The 20,228-nt window shown below is 37.9% G+C and overlaps 1 protein-coding gene across 1 annotated transcript; it reads left to right on the forward strand.

Annotated features, from left to right (window-relative positions):
* LOC104750045 (B3 domain-containing protein At3g06220-like) lies at positions 926–3,964 on the forward strand. Its single transcript, XM_019238273.1, has 7 exons — positions 926–1,085; positions 1,189–1,271; positions 1,717–2,213; positions 2,299–2,561; positions 2,657–2,922; positions 3,020–3,099; positions 3,394–3,964. The coding sequence occupies exons 2-3, from the start codon at positions 1,203–1,205 to the stop codon at positions 2,146–2,148; spliced, it is 501 nt and encodes a 166-aa protein (XP_019093818.1). The 5' UTR covers positions 926–1,085; positions 1,189–1,202; the 3' UTR covers positions 2,149–2,213; positions 2,299–2,561; positions 2,657–2,922; positions 3,020–3,099; positions 3,394–3,964.

Consider the following 20,228-nt stretch of genomic DNA (forward strand, 5'->3'; position numbering starts at 1 on the left):
AAATTGAAGAATGGAGTACTGTGGTTATCGTCGTCGCAGATTCTGAAGGTTTTATAGCAGAGTCTTGACTAAGTTCGGTTAGTTACGCGAGCGACCGTTGCAGAATTAGTTTGTTGTTAGTTACACGAGTGATGGTTACAGTTTCGTTTGTTCCGATGATCATAAGTTAGTGAGAATTAGATATTTACATCTTTCATCCTTCTCTGGTGTATCTTTAAGTAAGCATGTGTAGGGCATTCTCCTTTACATGATTACTTATCCACATTTGTTTTTGAATATCAAGCGGTATGTGTTCAGGCACATAAATTATTTGTTTATGGAAATGATTGGGTAGTTAACATGTAAAGCCAAGTGGTCAGGAGTCAAGGAAGCTGGTCGAAGATGTTCACCTTGACCAGTGAGCTTGGAGATTTTAGTTATTCTTATGGCACATGTCATGTAGTTTTCATTATATTTGGTGTCTCTGTGTTTTGAGTGTGAACTTTTGGTCTTGCTATGTACAGCCACAAAAGATAGATAGGACTGTAATCTCTCTATGATGTTCAAGGACCTTTTATAGTTGTAAAGAATGTATTGATGTAGCTTATCACTAGAACGTAACTTGCTATCATTTTTAGCTACTATATGGTCTTAGCATCTCCCTTCCTGTTGCCTATTTCCTTGGTCATTCATGGTACTTATTAACACTTGTACACAGACTAAGTTCCTTTCTATGTTGTGCCTGCTGGTGGAATCTTGTGAGTATCGTATTGCTGCTGTTCTTCAGAGACTCTGAAGTTCCTTAGCATCATTGTTTCTGTTTTGAAGCACCGATGCTACTCTTCCCAAGACATGTTAGTTCTGATGCTTGGTAGCACTATATGTTTTAACAACTTCGAATGAAATTAAAAAGACATGATGTTGTTTTGCAGGTCTCCAATGCTTAACTAACCGGCATATTCTTTTCAATTGTGTATTGAGATTGGAAATGTCAGCTGAAAACCTGCCTAGAAATAACTTGTTCTGCTACCATTCCTCTCTCTCTCTCTCAATTTCCTCTTGTTCGTATCACAATCAAAGAGAAGACTAGAAAGACTTGCTTCTTGGTTAGAATCTCTTCTCATGGTTCCCAAACTCTCTTAAATTTACTAACTTTTCATATTTTTTCACTAACTCATCTGCTCTCTTTCCTCTGTCTCTCTCTCACAGTTCCTACGATCTCCATGGCTTCCGGTGATGTTCTTCCTCGTTTCTTCAGTGTCTATCTTTCCCAGTACAGCTCTGACTCCTTGGTGAGTTTTTTTTTCTCTGCTTGACTGGTACTGGTTTTTCATGGAAAAATCTGTTTTTTTTGGATATGTTTAGTGTTGATGTGAGTGAGATCTGAACCAACGTTGTAACTTTCTTAGCTACTTAAGCTTTAAGATTTTTTCTGTTTACATCTGACATGTTCGAATATGGTTGAGAATGAGTCAAAAGTAGATATATAGAGGCTTACTTCGCTCAGATGTCTCTTTTATGTTCAAATTTTTTTGAAGAGGAGGCTTGCTTGCTTGTACAAATCCCTAGTTTAACCGCATCTTGTAGGGTTTTTGAACTGAGTTTGTAAGCTTAGTTTGTCAGTTGAGAACTTTAACCTTTACTGTTTCTTGTTGGATGTTGAAAGCCTCGGCTGCAGACAGAGTCTCTGGTTTTGTTGTTTTGCTTCTGATAAGTCAATTTTTGTGTGTTGAGAAGCTGATACCAGTTTCGTACTACGAACACTTGCCGCGTCCGTTGCCCAAGACTGGCATTCTCATGGGCACTGGTGGAAAGATTTGGAAAGTAGCAATGAAGAGTAGGCAAGAGCAAGTGTATTTTGAACGAGGCTGGGCCAATTTTGTGGCGGATAATGACCTAAAAGATGGAGAGTTCTTGATTTTTGTCTTTGATGGTTACAGACGCTATGAAGTGAGCATATTCGGTCACGGAGGCTGCAAGGAGATTCGTGCAGCCGTTGAAGTTGAAGAAATCTTTGATGGGACAGAGAGTGAAAACAATGAGAGTTCTCTTGAAAGCGTCAGACAAGACGAGGAAGAAGAGACCATTGATGCTGATGCAAAGAGTGACACTAACTATTCTCCTGACACAATAGAGAACCAACAGATGGATTTTGGGATCATATTTTGAGGGCCACAGACAATTTCTCTGATTCCAATGAAATTGGACATGATGGCTTTGGTAAAGTCTATAAGGTTAGTAGGAGGAGTTATAGACTATAGAATAATTTGGACTTTTTATGCATGCTCAATTTTTCATTTTATGCACTTTTGGTTACAGGGAAGAAATCGCAGTTAAAAAGCTTGACGAGTCCCCAACACAAGGCCTCTCTGAATTTAAGACCGAGGTTAGCGTGATTGCACGCCTTCAACACGTTAACCTTGTTTGCCAAAGGTCTTGATTTACGAGTAGTTGGAAATCGGATGAAATCGACGAAATCGGATGTTTACAGCTTCGGAGTTATTGTGCTTGAGATTTTAACTGGCAAGAAGAACAGGACGTTCTCCCTGTCGGACCCCAACTGTGCTAATCTCCTCAGCTATGTAAGCAAGCTTTTAGAAGATTCGTTCTTGTTTTTTCTTTCTTTTCTTTTATATGTAAAATAAAGGTTGCGTTGGTTGTTTTTTTTTGTAAATAGTGTGGTCGACAAGCTCCATCACTGTAGCCTATAATAACCCCAAGCCACGACTAAGCATCATCAAACCAATATATATTATATACATAATCATTTAATTATGTTGATACATAATTAGCTTCTAGGTTTGAAATAACGATTTGGTGATTCAAACTATGTTCTTTGTAGATTGGTGATTCTTCTTCAGGAGGGATTATTGCTGAAAAGAAACCTCTGATTAAGGAGAACCACAACCCAGAAAACTACTCTGTTCTTGCAGCCATTCCTCCGTGAGTCTCTATTTCCTTTTTACTTTGTTTTTTTGTTAGTCATCAAATACCAATTGAATTAAAGCATTGCTAAGAAGTAATAGGTCATTTATTGCAGGTTTCTCTTTCCAGCTCTTGGAGCGTTGCTATTTGGTTATGAAATTGGGTGCTACATCTTGTGCAACCATTTCTATTAAGGTAAATGGTTTTGACCTTGTCTAAAGCCTGTGGTTTAGGTACTCAAGTTTGACTTTTCTAGCTTTCTCAAGTTTGTACCTGTTGTTTCCAAGCTTACAATATCGTAAAGCTGTGTACTAGTTTCCCAGTTAGATAATGTTATTTCGTAGTTCACACCTGCAAACAAAAACTTACTATTTCGCCAATCTGGAATTACTCACTTTCAACCAAAACTTAGTCCCTCCAGTACAGAAGCAAACTATTGCTGGAACTAAGACCTGTCAAACAATTTTTGCTAACACCACTTTGTGCCAGTGCCCAGAAGCATCTGTTTCTACCCTTCCAAAAGTTTCCATTGTTCCTAAAGGTAGAATCTGTTCCGAAAGGCACAAGACAAATGTTTCCTCCTTCGATCATAACTCAAGCAACTACAACAATAACAACAACCATGTGAGAAAAGATTCAGCCGCAGAGCATAACCATCATCATCATCATCTTAAGCCTTCAAAGAAACTGAAATTATCAACAATGGAGAACAAGAAAGGAACATTCCCAAGCTCATCATCATCCCCAATAGAAACATTCATCTTCAAGCAAGTTCAATAATCACTCCCGTTTGATGCTGCCGCCTCCACCACCAACGAGAACACTCCAAAAGTCATCCATGTATCCTCATAAAGCTCGGAAATTTCCATGAACCGGCTGAACATAAGAGTGGTGGACGTGGATCCATATAAACCAATCTTGTTTACTCAAGAAACCGGTAGGAGTCATTTGTAAATATGAATGGTGTCACGGTGTAGCCACACAGTTATTATAAGGTCTGTTGTGTTTAAAGTTTTCTGTTCTACGAGCCTAATGATGAAAATTAAAAATCTCAACTTCAGTGTTTTGGATTGGGCATATTTATGTAAACCATACAATTTATAACCTATTAATCATATTCTCAAACTCAGACTCTTCACCAGCGTTCAAATTAACTATTACTCTTTACCTAAAGGTTAAAATATGATTTACGTTAAAATATGATTTACGTTAAAATATGATAGTTATCATACTCAATTCAACGGTCCTTTCAATAGAAAAAAATGATAAGTATATAAGGAATCTTGAGGGCCTCATTAGGAAGAATGATGTTAACTTACAATGTGCACATCAACAGCAGTATACTTTGTTGGATCTGTTGCAGTAATTTACACATATGGTGTTTTCTTGAATTGTATCATATAAAATCTGAGAGCATACTAATGGCACTCCCAAAGTACATGTACTTAAGTTTCTTGTATCAGTGTTCATGTTAACAGCTTTATCGAAAATGGCTCTCAATATCATTTATCTCTCTTTTTATTTCATTCTTTGTTATTTTCTGATATATTTTCTCTGCGCTTTGATGCATGAAGTTTAGGCAATTCTTGGAGGATAAAGCAACATTTGTGTCAAGCAGTACAAGGACTACAATTTGAACTGAAACAAAGAGTAACTTGATTACCTCGATTTTACTTGAAATTGGTATGTACTTCACATGGTTAACTATAGTTTAGTCATGCATGCCTAAATCCTATTATACTCTCTAGAGATTTGACCATGCTTGTAAGATACTTATGTGCAGATGTTTACTTCATTGCAAACCAGTCAATAAAAGCTATCTGCAAAGTTTCATATTTTTTTCTAATGTCTTCATCAAATCTCTTGCATACACTGTGAATTGAAAAACAAAAATCTTGTAGGAACATGTATCTGCAATTAAGCTTGTAGAAATTGATGTAAATGTAGTTTCTGGAACAATTCACTAAGAGGAACAAGTCGTTGTGCCAATCAGGAAGGTGCATCAGATCACAAACGCCTGAGTTGCTGACATGGATGTGTGAGCTGACGTGGCAGGACGTGAGTGGATGTGATGATGTGTCAAAGAAGGTTGCTGACTTAACATTGAAGATAGAGACGAAATTGTACTTGGAGATATGATGAATATTCTATACAAAATATAAGGAAAAGATAAGCTTGAGGAGCAAGCAGTTTCCTTATCCCTTGATACTTGGAGATTCGCCTTCTAGGGTTTCTGATGTCACTATATTTTACCATATTTTAGGCATTGTTTAGTTCATGTTTTGCATCATATAGAAGTGATTCCTTAAGTTTTATAGCCATTTCTGTCCAAATATGCACTTAGGATGTTTAGAAGCATGCATTGCATACATTTGTGCATTTGGAGTATTATTAGGTGTTATGGAGCTCTTAAAGGGTAAGAAAGGACGTGGTGTTATTTCTGGAGCTAAACAAGAGGATTGGATGTATCAGGATGGGAAAAGAAGGCACTCGACCATACCACTCGAGCAGGCACACGGTCGAGTACTTGGTCGGATTCATAACGAGCTCCTCAAAGATCCATTCAAATGAAGATCTTCTATTGCGATTCAGCTTCAGCCTTCTTCACGAGAGTTGTGATATTATTACAGATCGAAGACTCGAGCTACGTGACAGACCAACCACTCGACCATGCACTCGACCGAACACATGGTCGAGCTGACCGTCGCCTCTCTGTTTTGTCCTCTAGCTAACTAGGGCTTCTCTCTATTTACTATATATATGTGTACTGGCACTTGTGGCCGGAAGCCAGACCCTCTAGACACCTCATAACATAGTTTTTACCATTTTTAGATACTTTTACTTTATTGCATCATCTCTTATCTTTTCTCTAGATTTTCATAGATTTGTAACCTTCATAACTTTAAATCTGTAGAGTATTTGCTTTCACTTCTTTGTATTAAATTGTTCATCTTTATCTCATCTTTCTAATCATGGTAGTTTCATTAATTTCTGGTTTTTGTGTTCTTCATGTTGATTTTTAGATCTGATTAGTGGCTTAGGATCTTAAGGATGGATTAGGTTGGGTAAAGGTTATGGGTGTTTAGATTGATCAAGCTTTATTGTTATACATATCTTCTAGATTAGATATGCTCTATGCTGTTCTTATACTGAGAAGGTAAGGATAGATCTTAAGCTTCTTAGCATCACACCAATGTCTAAGTTGCTAGATAAGGCTAAGTCTAGAGATTATCATGAAGCATGCTAAGATATTAGATGTTTTGTTTGGTTTTTGACAATAATGATCTGAGTTTTAATGTCTGCTTTTATATGTAATAGCTAGTGAGAGCTAGGTCTAAGAGTATTCAAGCTTGATTGTTATTGCAATGAGAATGGATTAACAAGTATGAGAAGATCATTGTCTAGAGATAACTCATTGTTGATTGAGGTTTGTTGATCAATCTAGATAACCATAGTTTAAGCCCAGCCAATGAATCCATCCTTAGGACCTTTCTTTGTCTATTGATTTCCCTGTTTAAGTATTGTTATTCGCTGGCTGTTTGATTTACTTGTGTTTTGCTCTGTTTTGATTGTTGTTCAGTCTCTGTTTTTCATCCGGAAGTCAACTCGACCCCCCCCCACTTGACCATGCACTCGACCGAGTGCTACTTGAGCGAGTGCTACTCGAGCGCCAGTTTACTTCCTTGTTTATGTTCTGTTTCATTTCAGTTTGCTCTTAGTTGCATTTGTTAGTAGTTTTCTATTGCTTAGCACAGTTTATTGCACTTGTTCTACAGTTTAATTATGCATTAATATTGCTTTAATCTTTTGTATTTACATTTTTGTCATTAGGTTGTTAGAAACAAATCAACTTGATATTTGGCTTAACTTGAATGCATTGATCACTTCTTGACTGCTTACATATCACACTCTTTATGGATTGACATCCTTTATGCTACAACATCATAAGGGTATTGAAACGCCTTGCACTGCATCTGATTGAGCATCATTGCTTATGTCTATGTTTGCATGTCATCATACATTCATTGCATAAGTACACACAAAAAAGCTTGTTTCAATTGGCGCTGTTGCCATTAGGGTGTTTATATGTTTCAGTTGAGATTTCAATGTTTCAAGATTAAGCTATGTTACTTTTTATTCTATTACTCACCTCTTTCTTGTTCTAGTGTTCTGTTTTGATTCTCAGGTACCACTCGACTAGGCACTCGGCCGAGTACCTCAAAGCAAACGGTCGAGTGCTTGTTCGAGCACCTGTTCTGAGTCTCAAAAAAGCAGAAGAAACAGGAACAAATTGAACCTCAAAGGAGAAGGAAGATTGGTGATAGTGATGCTCCCACTACCCATACTAACAGATATGGGATAGTGCCTCCTCTTTTCCACAATGCAACCTTCACAATCAAGACTAGTTTGATCTCAATGGTTCAGAGTAACATATTTCATGGACTGCCTAGTGAAGACCCCCTTGCACATCTTGATGAGTTTGATAGGATCTGTAGTCTCATCAATATAAATGGAGTTACTGAGGATGCCCTGAAGCTGAGATTATTTCCTTTTTCTCTCTAGGAGATAAAGCCCATCACTGGGAGAAGACTCTACTTCCTGGAAGAATCACCTCTTGGGTTGATTGTAAGAAGGTCTTCCTTGGAAAATACTTCACTAGTTCAAGTACTACACATTTGAGGAATGAAGTTTTAGGATTTCTCCAACAGAATGGTGAATCTTTCAGTGAAGCATGGGAGTGCTTCAAAGGCTACCATAGACAATGCCCACATCATGGATTCATCAATGAATATTTGTTGTGTACTTTGTATAGAGGTGTTCCTCCTAAGATCAAGATGCTCCTGGACACAGCCTCCAATGGAAGCTTCATGAATAAAGATGTAGATGAAGGTTGGGACTTAGTAGAGAAGTTTGCTCAGTACAATGGCAATTACAGTGAGGAATATGATAGAAGCTTAATGGGAGGTGTTGATTTTGAGGAAGGGCATAGAAAAGAATTGCAAGCCTTGAATGAGAAGCTTGAGAAGCTAGATAAGATCCTTCTAACCCAACAAAAGCAAGTACATGATGTTTGTGAAGCTGAGAAGATTATGGTTCAAGTCTATCCTCCACAACAACCCCAAGAAGCTCCTGCTCAAGATCATGAGATGAAGAATATGCTTCAGCAACTCCTACAAAGTCGAGCTAATGAAGCTATGGAAACAAGTAAGAAGCTCACAGAGATGAATAACAAGGTGGACTGCACATACAGTGACCTTAATATCAAGATTGAAGCTTTAACTTGCAGAATGCTTCACCTAGAGAGCAAGAGTGAATCTTCTTCTTCTAGTCAACTCAATGGGACATAAATTGACATTCTAAAGGAGTTTTCCACTGCCCAAACTATCTCTCTCAAAGAACTACCTTCAACGCTCACTGAGGACAGTGACAACCAAGTTGGGGAGGATTTTCTTCAACCAAAGTTGCAGAATGAGAAGAGAACTGAGCTTGAGACACCATTCGCCCATACACTCGACCATGCACACAGTCGAGTGCCTGATCGAGTCATTGATCAAGAATCTAGCAAGTCGGTTCGGTTCATTCCTCCTCCCTTTCAGCCACCTTTGCCATTTTCAGGACGGTTTAAAGAGCAAATGCTGAAAAGGTACAAGGCTTCTATTGATCAGCAAGCAATGATGGTCTTGAGTCATGAACCTTTGTTAGAACATGTTGAAATGAAGGATAAGTCACAAGTTAAAGAGCTTGAGCAGAAGAAGCCAACTATTGATGGGCAGACCTTCAGGATTGAAGAGAAAGGTCATGAAACTGAGTCTGAAATCTTTGAGGGTGTGAATGGGGTAGAAACAGAGATTTTAGGTCACTCGGCCTTCCACTCGACCTACCACTCGACCGAGTACCTTAAGTCACTCGACCGAGTGGTACCAAGTCACCCAAAATGCCCAGACTTCATCCCCAAGCTTCACCAACAACAAGAGCCAAGAAATCCTTCCTATGATGGTTTGTCTGAGCTTCTAACTGTCAACATCCTACATGATTCAGTGAGGGAGTTAACAACTAAGGATGAGGAGATAAGGGGGAAAATCAAGAAGCTTCATGGTAAAGTCAGAAGTTCCTCTCCAAAGAAAGCAAGGGAAGGTCTGAGTATTATTAGTAGACATAGCTCTTTTAGCATTGACCCAGAAATAAGAGGAGCAATGAAATCTTTAAGAACTAAGGGGACTTCATCACCTCTCTATGACCTTTCAAAAGCATAAGAAGTATGCAAAGTCAAGCTTAGAGACTTTAAACAAGCTCATTTGGGAGGAAATCCCAAAGGTATCCTTGTACATATTGGTTTAAGTTTCTTGTTATTTTGATTTTGTTTTCTTTAGTATTATGGTTCAGGTACTAGGAAGGGAGTTTAAGCACTTAGTGATATCCCAACAAATGAATCCCACCCTCAGCCCATCCCAAGTAATACTCCAACTTTATCTTTGTATATACCATTGTATTTCTTGTTTTTATGTTGTTTCTTGATTCTTGAATCTTTTTCCAAATTTTTCTTACACTAAGGGACTATGTAATTTAAGTTTGGGGGAGTGTTTGAGATAGCATTTGACATTGTTTTCTGTTTTCTTATTTCAAATTTTTAGCATAATCATATTAGTACTTGCATTTCATCTATGACATAGAAAAACCAAAAAAAATTTGAAATTTTTTCACAAAAATCTTTAAAAAACAGAGTGTTCATGTAGTTTGCATTGCATATTAGGATTTTCTTAGCATGTTTCATATAGTTTTGTTTCATAATTTTCATTAGGGATCTATGATGAGTTTAGCCTTGTTAACTTATTTAAATTCACTAAACTAGGATCAATGCCCAAGTTAATAGTACTTTGATGCTAGTTGAGTGGTTAGAAACATAAGATTGAACCAAGTCTAGAATTCCTATATTGCATTCTGTCTAAACTGAAGCATGTTGTGATTTGAAGTTATTTCCTACTTATAAGAACCTAATATTGATTTTTAAATATCAGTTTGTGCAATGCTTTAAACTCATGGATACTTTATACATATTTGGATCATCTTTCCCCTTTTTACCACTCTTGTTGATCCAAGTAGCTGATTTCATCATTGAATCAGTTTCCCCTACCCTTAACCAACCTTTCTTTCAAGCCATGTTTATTCTTGTGTGTGTGTGAGGCCTATTTTGGGATTGAACTTGGTAAAAAGTGTTAGGTTTGAACTCACAAGAATAAAACTTTGTGTAGTTCTAGTTTGCATTTTTCAAACTAGATAGGACTAGGTGGTTTAAATTCTGGGTTTGAGACTTGGTGTGTTCAAAAAGAAAAGAAAAGAGTAAAAAGAGAAAAGGGTAAAGTCCTTAGGAGGGAAGTGTTTTAAAGTAAATTCTAGCTCTAAGTGAAAGAATGGGGTGTAGTAAAAGTTTCAAATAAGGTTCTGGTCAAGGAAAAGAAAGAAAGAAAAAAAGAGTCTAGTAAAAATCTTTATGACTTGGGAAACAAGTAAGAAAGAGAGCCTTAGCAATTTAAAAAAGAAACCTTCATTCCACTAGAGAAATCAGTAAGAAACCTCTCCTAGGACTGAAATACAAAAGAGAAAAAGGGCAAAAGAGAAGAGATGAAGTTAAAGGGTAGAACTAGGACATTTTAAATGTTAGGAACAAACACTTTGGGTACCTTTGGGTAGACAAGGTTTTGTTCTTGTATGTGTCTAAGTGATCTTACCTTTAGCCTTCTTCTAAAGCTCAATCCACTTTCTGTGAGAGAAACCTTGTTATTGATAAGCCCCACTCAAAAGAGAGACCATTTTTGTCTCTAAACCCTTATTACCAAGCCAAATGAGTTTGAACATTGCATAATTTGATTCATGTTCTTGTTTAATGAATGTTAAAGGAAATGACTGATTTGAATGCATATGGAAGTCTAAGGCTTGAATCAGTTAAGGTTGTGAAAGGTTTGTCTAAAATCTTTAAGTATAGCTCATTCACCTTGCATCATAGTATAAGTAACTTGGACATTGATTTTAGCTAGTTATTTAGCAAGCTTTAGATTCTCATATCCCATTTTCAAGCCTCACTTCCCTCTCTCTATCTTGTTTGTTTGCTTGAGGGCAAGCAAAGACTAAGTTTGGGGGTGTTGATATCACTATATTTTACCATATTTTAGGCATTGTTTAGTTCAAGTTTTGCATCATATAGAAATGATTCCTTAAGTTTTATAGCCATTTATGTCCAAATATGCACTTAGGATGTTTAGAAGCATGCATTGCATACATTTGTGCATTTGGAGTATTATTAGGTGTTATGGAGCTCTTAAAGGGTAAGGAAGGACGTGGTGTTATTTCTGGAGCTAAACAAGAGGATTGGACGTATCAGGAAGGGAAAAGAAGGCACTCGACCATACCACTCGAGCAGGCACACGGTCGAGTATTTGGTCGGATTCATAACGAGCTCCTCAAAGATCCATTCAAATGAAAATTTTCTCTTGCGATTCAGCTTCAGCCTTCTTCATGAGAGTTGCGATATCATCCCAGATCGAAGACTCGAGCTACGTGACAGACCAACCACTCGACCATGCACTCAACCGAGCACATGGTCGAGCTGACCGCCGCCTCTCTGTTTTGTCCTCTAGCTAACTAGGGCTTCTCTCTATTTACTATATATATGTGTACTGGTACTTGTGGCCGAAGTCAGACCCTGTAGACACCTCATAACCTAGTTTTTGCCATTTTTAGCTACTTTTACTTTATTGCATCATCTCTTATCTTTGCTCTAGATTTTCATAGATTTGTAACCTTCATAACTTTGAATCTGTTGAGTATTTGCTTTCACTTCTTTGTATTAAATTGTTCATCTTTATCTCATCTTTCTAATCATGGTAGTTTCATTAATTTTTGGGTTTGTGTTCTTCATGATGATTTTTAGATCTGATTAGTGGCTTAGGATATTAAGGATGGATTAGGCTGGGTAAATGTTATGGGTGTTTAGATTGATCAAGCTTTATTGTTATACATCTCTTCTATATTAGATATGCTCTATGATGTTCTTATACTGAGAAGATAAGGATAGATCTTAAACTTCTTAGCATCACACCAATGTCTAAGTTGCTAGATAAGGCTAAGTCTAGAGATTATCATGAACCATGCTAAGAGATTAGATGTTTTGTTTGGTTTTTGACAATAATGATCTGAGTTTTAATGTCTGCTTTTATATGTAATAGCTAGTGAGATCTAGGTCTAAGAGTATCTAAGCTTGATTGTTATTGCCATGAGAATGGATGAACAAGTATGAGAAGATCATTGTCTAGAGATAACTCATTGTTGATTGAGGTTTGTTGATCAATCTAGATAACCATAGTTTAAGCCCAACCCATGAATCAATCCTTAGGACCTTTCTTTGTTTATTGATTTTCCTGTTTAAGTATTGTTATTCGCTTGCTGTTTTATTTACTTGTGTTTTGTTTTGTTTTGATTGTTGGTTTGTCTCTGCTTTTCATCCGGAAGTCAACTCGACCATGCACTCGACCGAGTGCTACTCGAGCGCCAGTTTACTTCCTTGTTTATGTTCTGTTTCATTTCAGTTTGCTCTTAGTTGCATTTGTTAGTAGTTTTCTACTGCTTAGCACAGTTTATTGCACTTGTTCTACAGTTTAATTATGCATTAGTATTGTCTTAAGTTGCTTTAATATTTTGCATTTACATTTTTGTCATTAGGTTCTTATAAACAAATCAACTTTATATTTGGCTTAACTTGAATGCATTGGTCACATCTTGACTGCTTACATATCACATTCTTTATGGATTGACATCCTTTATGCACAACATCATAAGGGTATTGAAATGCCTTGCACGGCATATGATTGAGCATCATTGCTTATGTCTATGTTTGCATGTCATCATACATTCATTGCATAAGTACACACAAAAAAGCTTGTTTCAATTGGCACTGTTGCCGGGGATCGAACTCTGGTCACCCACGTGACAGGTGGGAATACTTACCACTATACCACAAGTAGTGTATATATATTCTAGGAGTAGGCCACGAGCCAAGTTGAGCACTCTAGAATATTGATACAGTTGTAAACTTCGAAGCCAGAAAAATAAAGGCTTGAAGGTTTGTTCTCAGTTCTCTGTGACGTTAATCAGGGAGGTGATTAAGTGTGCAGAGAATTGTTTTTCTTTCTCTTAGATCTACACTGGTGAGAGTTTAGATAGAAAAGAGAGAGGGTTGGTTTTCATCTCTTATAGAGAAAAAGAGAGAGGGTTGGTTTTCTCCTCTTAGATCTACACAGGGTGTTGTGTTAGATACAAAAGAGAGAGTTTCAGATTCATTCTTAGACGAGATCAATCCTATTGGGTAGAATAGGTTGAGTAAGGGTCGAGACAAAATTGTATCATTGTAAGAGATAAATTTTGTTAATAAGATTGAAGAGAAAAGCGTTGGCTTGGCGCGTGGTGTAAATCAGTGTGTTTTGTGTCTCTATACCTGAACAATTGGCATCAGAGCAGACGCCTGATAAAAGAATTGTTTATCTTTTCAACATGTGAGATCTTGAGACGAGGTATGGAGAATCCACAACAGTTCGTTGATGAGAACAATCCGCTGATGTTTGATGCTGAGCATTATGATGATTGGAAAGCACATATCAGACAAATGATACATAGTCGTGATATGAAAGCCTGGTTCGCTGTTGAAGATGGATGGTCACTTCCAACATTTACGAGCAACAGAGAAGAAACTGATATAAAGCCCTATAAGCTGTGGACGGTTGAGGAGAAGTTAAAGGGAAAACAGAACGCTGAAGCGCTATCTACTATTTTCAGCTGCTTGTCGATGGATCTGTTTGCAATAGTGCAAGAGTGTATGTCAGCGAAAGAAGCTTGGGATCAGTTGGAAGTCTTCTCTAAGGAAACCAGAAGGGTGAAGAAGGTATACAAGGATAAGAGTTTTGTCAAGGAATTTCTCAGAAGCTTATCACATGAATATCTTTCTCACAAATCTGATGGTAAATGTGCTTTAAGTTCTGGTGAACAGAAGGTTGATCCGTGTGTGAAATTAGTTCAGACAGATGAACTGCAGATGAGAAAGAATGATCAGAAGGCTGAGGAATCATTCACTCTGAAGACTGTAGAAACTCAGACGTCTGTTCAAGGTAATGAGGAAGTACTGAGCAAGAAGCAGTTCAGAAGGATGTAGGGTGTACAACGTCAGTATCAATCTTCCTCATCCAGATCTGGTGCAGAGAAAGAATCTCAGAATTCTGATTATCAAGGTTATGGACACTTCCAATCAAAATGTTCTGCACTTGAAAGAAGAAGCGTGTTGAAGTGTTATAACCGTCAAGGTTGTGGTCTTACGAAACCTTGTCTGACATGAAGTAATATTGATTCAGACAAAGAAGATGATGAGAATCAGAAGTCTGTTTTCAAGCCTAAGGTTGATGTGGGTGGCTTACCTGTTGAGAAACAAGTCACCCCTCCGTCTAAGGATCTGATTCGGCAGAAGAAGGAGAATTATGATATGGTGTCTTAGAAGGAAGAGCTGCTTTGTAGAGTCTTCACTCTTGAGAAATTGTTGTCTGAGGAAAAAGTCATTCCGTCTTTGTTGAGACAACGCCTTGAGGATCAGCTAAGGAATAACTAGAAGCTAAGTAAAGGAGCAAAAGATTTGTGCAGGGGGCTGATCACTCACAAAGGTACTATGATAGCAAAATGTGGTATAAGGAACCATGGAGGAAACTCAAGCGGTGTCACGAGTGCAGTTAATGGGTCTTTGAATGGTCAGAAGATTTCATACATAGGTCATGAAACAGAAGTGCTGCAAAACGGAGGTGATGCTCTCAAACGGGTGTCTAAGTTCAACTTGTAGAAGACTAAACAGAAGATTGTTGTGAACAACCTGAGAGGGAAACTACGTCGTTGCTGGTATTGTGGTGTGATTGGTCATATCAAGGTTGATTGTTACAGATTTAAGAACTGTGTAAGTCAACTCATACGTCAGAAGAGGTTCCACAAGGTTGGAAGAAGAGGCAATCGAGTCTTCTTTAAGAAGAATGATATGTTAATTGTGTTAGAAGTTGGGGCAAGACTGTGGAGTGTCGAAGATCTGAACAAAAGAACGTGTCGCTGTTACTATGCAAGTTAGAGCCTTCAAAGTTGTCTGTTTCAAGTGTTTGGATTGTACTGTACCACTAAGATGTTCGAATATACAAGCGAGTAAACATAAAGAAGCGTGACATGAATTGTTATGTTGCGCACACTATTGATGATCAACAGACTGTTGTGTTGAAGCACTGGTTATTTGGTCGTGGTGTTCAAGGCACATGAATGTGAATCAAGGAAAGCTACACAACTTTGAAGAAGGCTTAGGTGACATGGTCACTTTTGGAGATGAAGCTGAAGGTAAAATCAGAGGCAAAGATGTATCTCGTTGTAAAGATCAGCCCACTCTGGAATTTTTTCTACCTTGTCGACGGTCTAAAAACCAATATGATTAGCAACAATCGGTTGTGTGATGAGGGTTTAGATGTTACCTTCACCAAGAGAGGATGTCAGGCGGTTGATGAGCACAACCATATTCGAGTCGAAGGTCAGCGCTCTCATAATGACTGTTATATATGGAACTCATACACTCTACAAGCAAAAGAGTTCAATCAGCAGTGTTTATGATGCCTAGAGACATGATCTCAAAAGGAGTGCATTAACTAGTTGTAGTTGAGTGTAAGCTGCAGCAGTCAAGAAACTGTGAGAATCACATCCATCAAGACGCTGCTGGAAGGATTCAGGAGGGCAAAGTTGTTGTGTTTGCTCCTACCTTATAGAATTGTTCGGTTACAGTTGATGGTGTGGCAAGTCAGAGCTTTGCAAATGTGTTCAACCTGAAACAATTTGATATATCTCAGACAGGCGAAGCTACATAGGTGGCTACTAGGTATATAGATGTCGTTGCAGGTCAGACTTTGGCTGATAAAATCATTTGTGCTTAACGAACTCAATTGTCTGTGGGTCTTCAAGAACAGAAGAGACAAACGTGGACAAGTTGTGGAGAACAAGGCATGAGTGGTCATACAAAGCTCTAAGGTGAGTTTGCTAGTCGCAACACCTTCACTTTAACACGAGGAAGGGTAGGAATGGCTTCTTTCAAAAGACTATTTACTTGGAGCAACTGCAAGGTTTTGAGGTATTCATATACTGATGTGAGTATGCCAAAGGTTTGATTAGTGTATGGGAGTTACAAAGAAGTGAAGATGGATCCACACCCGTGGGAGTTGGAAATGTTCTATCTTAGAAGATGATTCAAGAGATTGTGTAAACGGTAACTGGCACGGTGGGCTGATTAGTCGACTGAAGATGTGTTGTACCAGCAAACCAGTCATCTGTTATGTTCTTGCAAACTGCACATGCAACATAGGGTTGATCTTGACGAAAGGAGATAGCAGAAACTTGACGAGATATCGCTCTCTGAATCACCGCGAAGGATCTGGTGGCTATTACCTTCTGGGAACAAAGCTGATCTTCTGCTACGCTCAGAAGCTCGGTAAGGTACCTTGTTCAATTGTTGAATCTAAGGTTAATACCTTGGGAACCTGTTTCAGTCACTTGATGAGGATCAAACAATTGAGAACAGCGTATGGTACATTCTTAGACAATGCTATAATTTTGTGTGATAATTGTTTGTTTGCTAATATTGTTGTAGATCATGTATTAGATACTAAAATTAAATTATAGGACCCTGAATATCAGTTTATTCATAGAGTAGTTGTGGAGAAATTGATAGTAATAGAACATTATAGCACTGATTTGCAAATTGCTGATTTGTTTACAAAACCATTAGACTTGGATCAACACATGGTTCTGAGAAAATTCATTGGTGTTTGTGAGATCTAATATGTTTTGTGAGTTGTGTTGATTAGATATAGGGACATGCATCAGAACAGGCCATGGAATTCCTAGAATGTGTAAAAGATCAACACTCTGTCTAAGCAAAGATTCAGTGGAAAACAGCTGCCTGTCATGCCAATTCATATTGGGGATCTCGTAAAACGTTTTCATGAAGGAGGAGGTCAAAGAGCTGAGGAGTGGCATTATTATGCATTCCATTCAGAAAGAAGTATCAGTTGTGTGTAACTAAAAAAAAACAAAAAAAAAACAGTGTGGCTGGTACTTCTACAACAGAGCCCTGAAGAATAATAACAAGGGAATGGACAAATATTCGCGGTTGAGAAGTCAAGTGATATCGGTGATAAAAATCAGGAGATTCAACAGAAGATCGTTCATAACATCAAACTGTGAAGATCATTCATGTCTGTTGGATCTAAGCTCTAAGGTAGTGTATCATGCAAAATCAGAAAAATAAAAAAAATAAAAAAAAAAATAAAAAAAAATAAAAAAAAAAAACTTGATACACTCCTGTTAATGCCCTCTCCAAAGGAAATTCCAGCTGCCTACTTCACATTGATGGTGAACCATGAGAATTAAAGCCATGCCAGAGTGAAAGACTAGCCACTGATCACAGAGCTGTTTCTTGAAGATTCACAAAAGGTTATAGTAGTTTCTGGTGAAGTCCCTTACAAGTAATTGACACACATCATAGAACAAATCTCAAGGTATGAAAACCTCTTGCTTTAAGAAGTAAAAAATTAATAAAAGAGTGCTCTTAATGGTCTATTGCTTTTCTGGTTCCTGTGTTTAACTATGTTTCGAAGTCTGAGATCGTGTGTAAATGGCTGAAATGAAAAATGTGTTGTAAAATCAATATTTTGTAGTTAAAATCAGATGATTGATTGATGTAACACACTGCTGATTATAGATATTGTTGATGAAGAATGCTTGTATGTTTTCAGCAGGTGTGCACTAATGTGTGTTAAGTGTTTTCAGGTTTAAGCTCATTTGTTTCAGCTCACAAGAATGATCATGATTCTCTAAGTGGTAAAATCCATAGAGCAGCAATTGTCAAGGGTCTGACTTTTTGAACGACGGATTGATCATGTAAGTAGGATCAAAGAGCTGCGTGTTCATCTAAATATTTGGGTGTACTAGGAGTATTGAAGGATTTGAAGTAGCTGTTACTGAAACTCACAACTTGGCACTAGTGGTGAAAGGGCTTTAAAGGATTGTTGTTGAATCATCATGCGTCTGAGGACGATTTGAAAGACTGATACTCATTTTGTATCGATAAATGAGTATAGTGTCAGTTCCATGATATGAAGGAATGGAGTTACATGTACCGGAGGCTGATGAGTGCTCCTAGACAGAAGATTATGCTTGCAAGTTGTTAGTTCATGTCTGTACAACATGTGGTTATTCATTAGAGTTCCATCTTTGATCAACCTATTTGATGCAATGGACTGTTACAAGAAGATGGATTGTGCTACGAAGCAAGTGTCTAAGTCCCACCAGCTGACATGTGCATTATCGTCTATATCACCGAGGAGACATTTTTTTGAGTTAAGAGAGCATCTGCAGAAGTGTGTTGAAACTTTAGTGTCATGGAGTCAACAAAAGAGGGACAGGTGATCGTCTCACCCTTGATGATTCACAGGTGCATATGTTTGTGAGGAGACATGTTATCTGCAGTGAAAACAGAGGTGTGTGATACTCTGTTTTAGGTTGCTTACATCCATTGAAGAATGAACGCTTGTGTTTGGTTGCAATAATGATGGATGAGGATGTTTGAAGCTGTTGGGCTTCTGATAACTGTGACTGAGATTAAGCCTCACATAACCAAAGGTATATGAGTTTTGTGGGCTAATCTGTCAACCGTCATGGGTATGATCAAGATAGTGAATGTTCTTGTGAGGAACTATGCGTTTAGAATCTCACATGTACAGTCAACTCTTTGTTTGATTGTGGTGGAGTAAATGGCTAGGCTGGTATTAGACATGTGAGACTGATGATTATTGAGTTAACATATGATCATATGGTTGAGTTCCCTATAGATGACGAATTAGAGAAGTGATATATGGTTAACTCATCTGACTAGGTAGCTCATCTGACTAGGTAGCTCATCTGTGTAGAAGCATTCAAAGAAACTGGTCTAGATGCAAGAATGAAGGTTATCTACAGTGAAACTGAGGTTTGAAAGTGTTGAACATGATACACAAGGTGTTGTTTTTTCTTGCAAAGCTTGTGTATGGTCACGGTCACACTATGATTCGATCAAAGAGCTACTTGCTGTTCGAATTTTCGACTATCAGCGTCCTATTACCCAACATCCAGTTGTGGTTGCAAGGAGAGTCAAAATGCCTACAAACATGAAGCTGTTTCAATAGGCGACAAGACTGATCATCAAAGTGTTTAAGGATGCGTAGCACTGTTAGCAGGTAAGTGATTCCCATAACTCAGTATGTTGTTGTGATACATATGTCTGTTTTTGACTTAGTTGATCACTCAAGCTGGTGGAGAATGATTCTGGTTCTGGTTTTTGATATAACTCTAATCACCGCCTAATGATAAGGAGTTCTGTACTTATAGGGGAGAATCCTTGTAGCTACTTGGTTTAGGGGGAGAATCATTATTTATGGGGGAGACTTAATTGATTAATTGGTTGATCTTAGGTTGCTAATGATCGAGAATATGCCAATTGATTAAGTCTGATTAGAGAGCTATTAATAACATGGTTTCCGCTGCAGCCCGCTAGGGTTTCTGATTATTAGGTTCTTAATCATAGTTCTATTTGAATAAGTTGTTGATTGCTTTTGCTAGATAATGACTGTTGTTTTGTCTAGTTGTTGCTTGTTCTGCTTTTTGGCTTGTGTTTGTTGGAGTGTATTTTCAGGTTGAACCAGAGAGATGCTTGAGTATCAAACTCAGTCAAAAAGGGGAGATTGTAAATGCAGTTTCTGGAACAACTCTCTGAGAGGAACAAGTCGTTGTGCCGAACAGAGTGTTATGCCAATCAGGAAGGTGCATCAGATCACAAACGCCTGAATTGCTGACATGGATGTGTGAGATGATGTGGCAGGACGTGAGTGGATGTGATGATGTGTCAAAGAAGGTTGCTGACGTGGCATTGAAGATAGAGACGAAATTGTACTTGGAGATATGAAGAATATTCTCTACAAAATATAAGGAAAGGATATGCTTGAGAAACAAGCAGTTTCCTTATCCCTTGATACTTGGAGATTCGCCTTCTAGGGTTTCTCAAGTAGTGTATATATATTCTAGGAGTAGGCAACGAGCCAAGTTGAGAACTCTAGAATATTGATACAGTTGTAAACTTCTTTGTTAATCAAGGAGGTGATTAAGTGCACAGAGAATTGTTTTTCTTTCTCTTAGATCTACACTGGTGAGAGTTTAGATAGAAAAGAGAGAGGGTTGGTTTT

This window comes from Camelina sativa, chromosome 16 (assembly GCF_000633955.1).
Source record: "Camelina sativa cultivar DH55 chromosome 16, Cs, whole genome shotgun sequence".
NCBI lineage: Eukaryota > Viridiplantae > Streptophyta > Magnoliopsida > Brassicales > Brassicaceae > Camelina > Camelina sativa.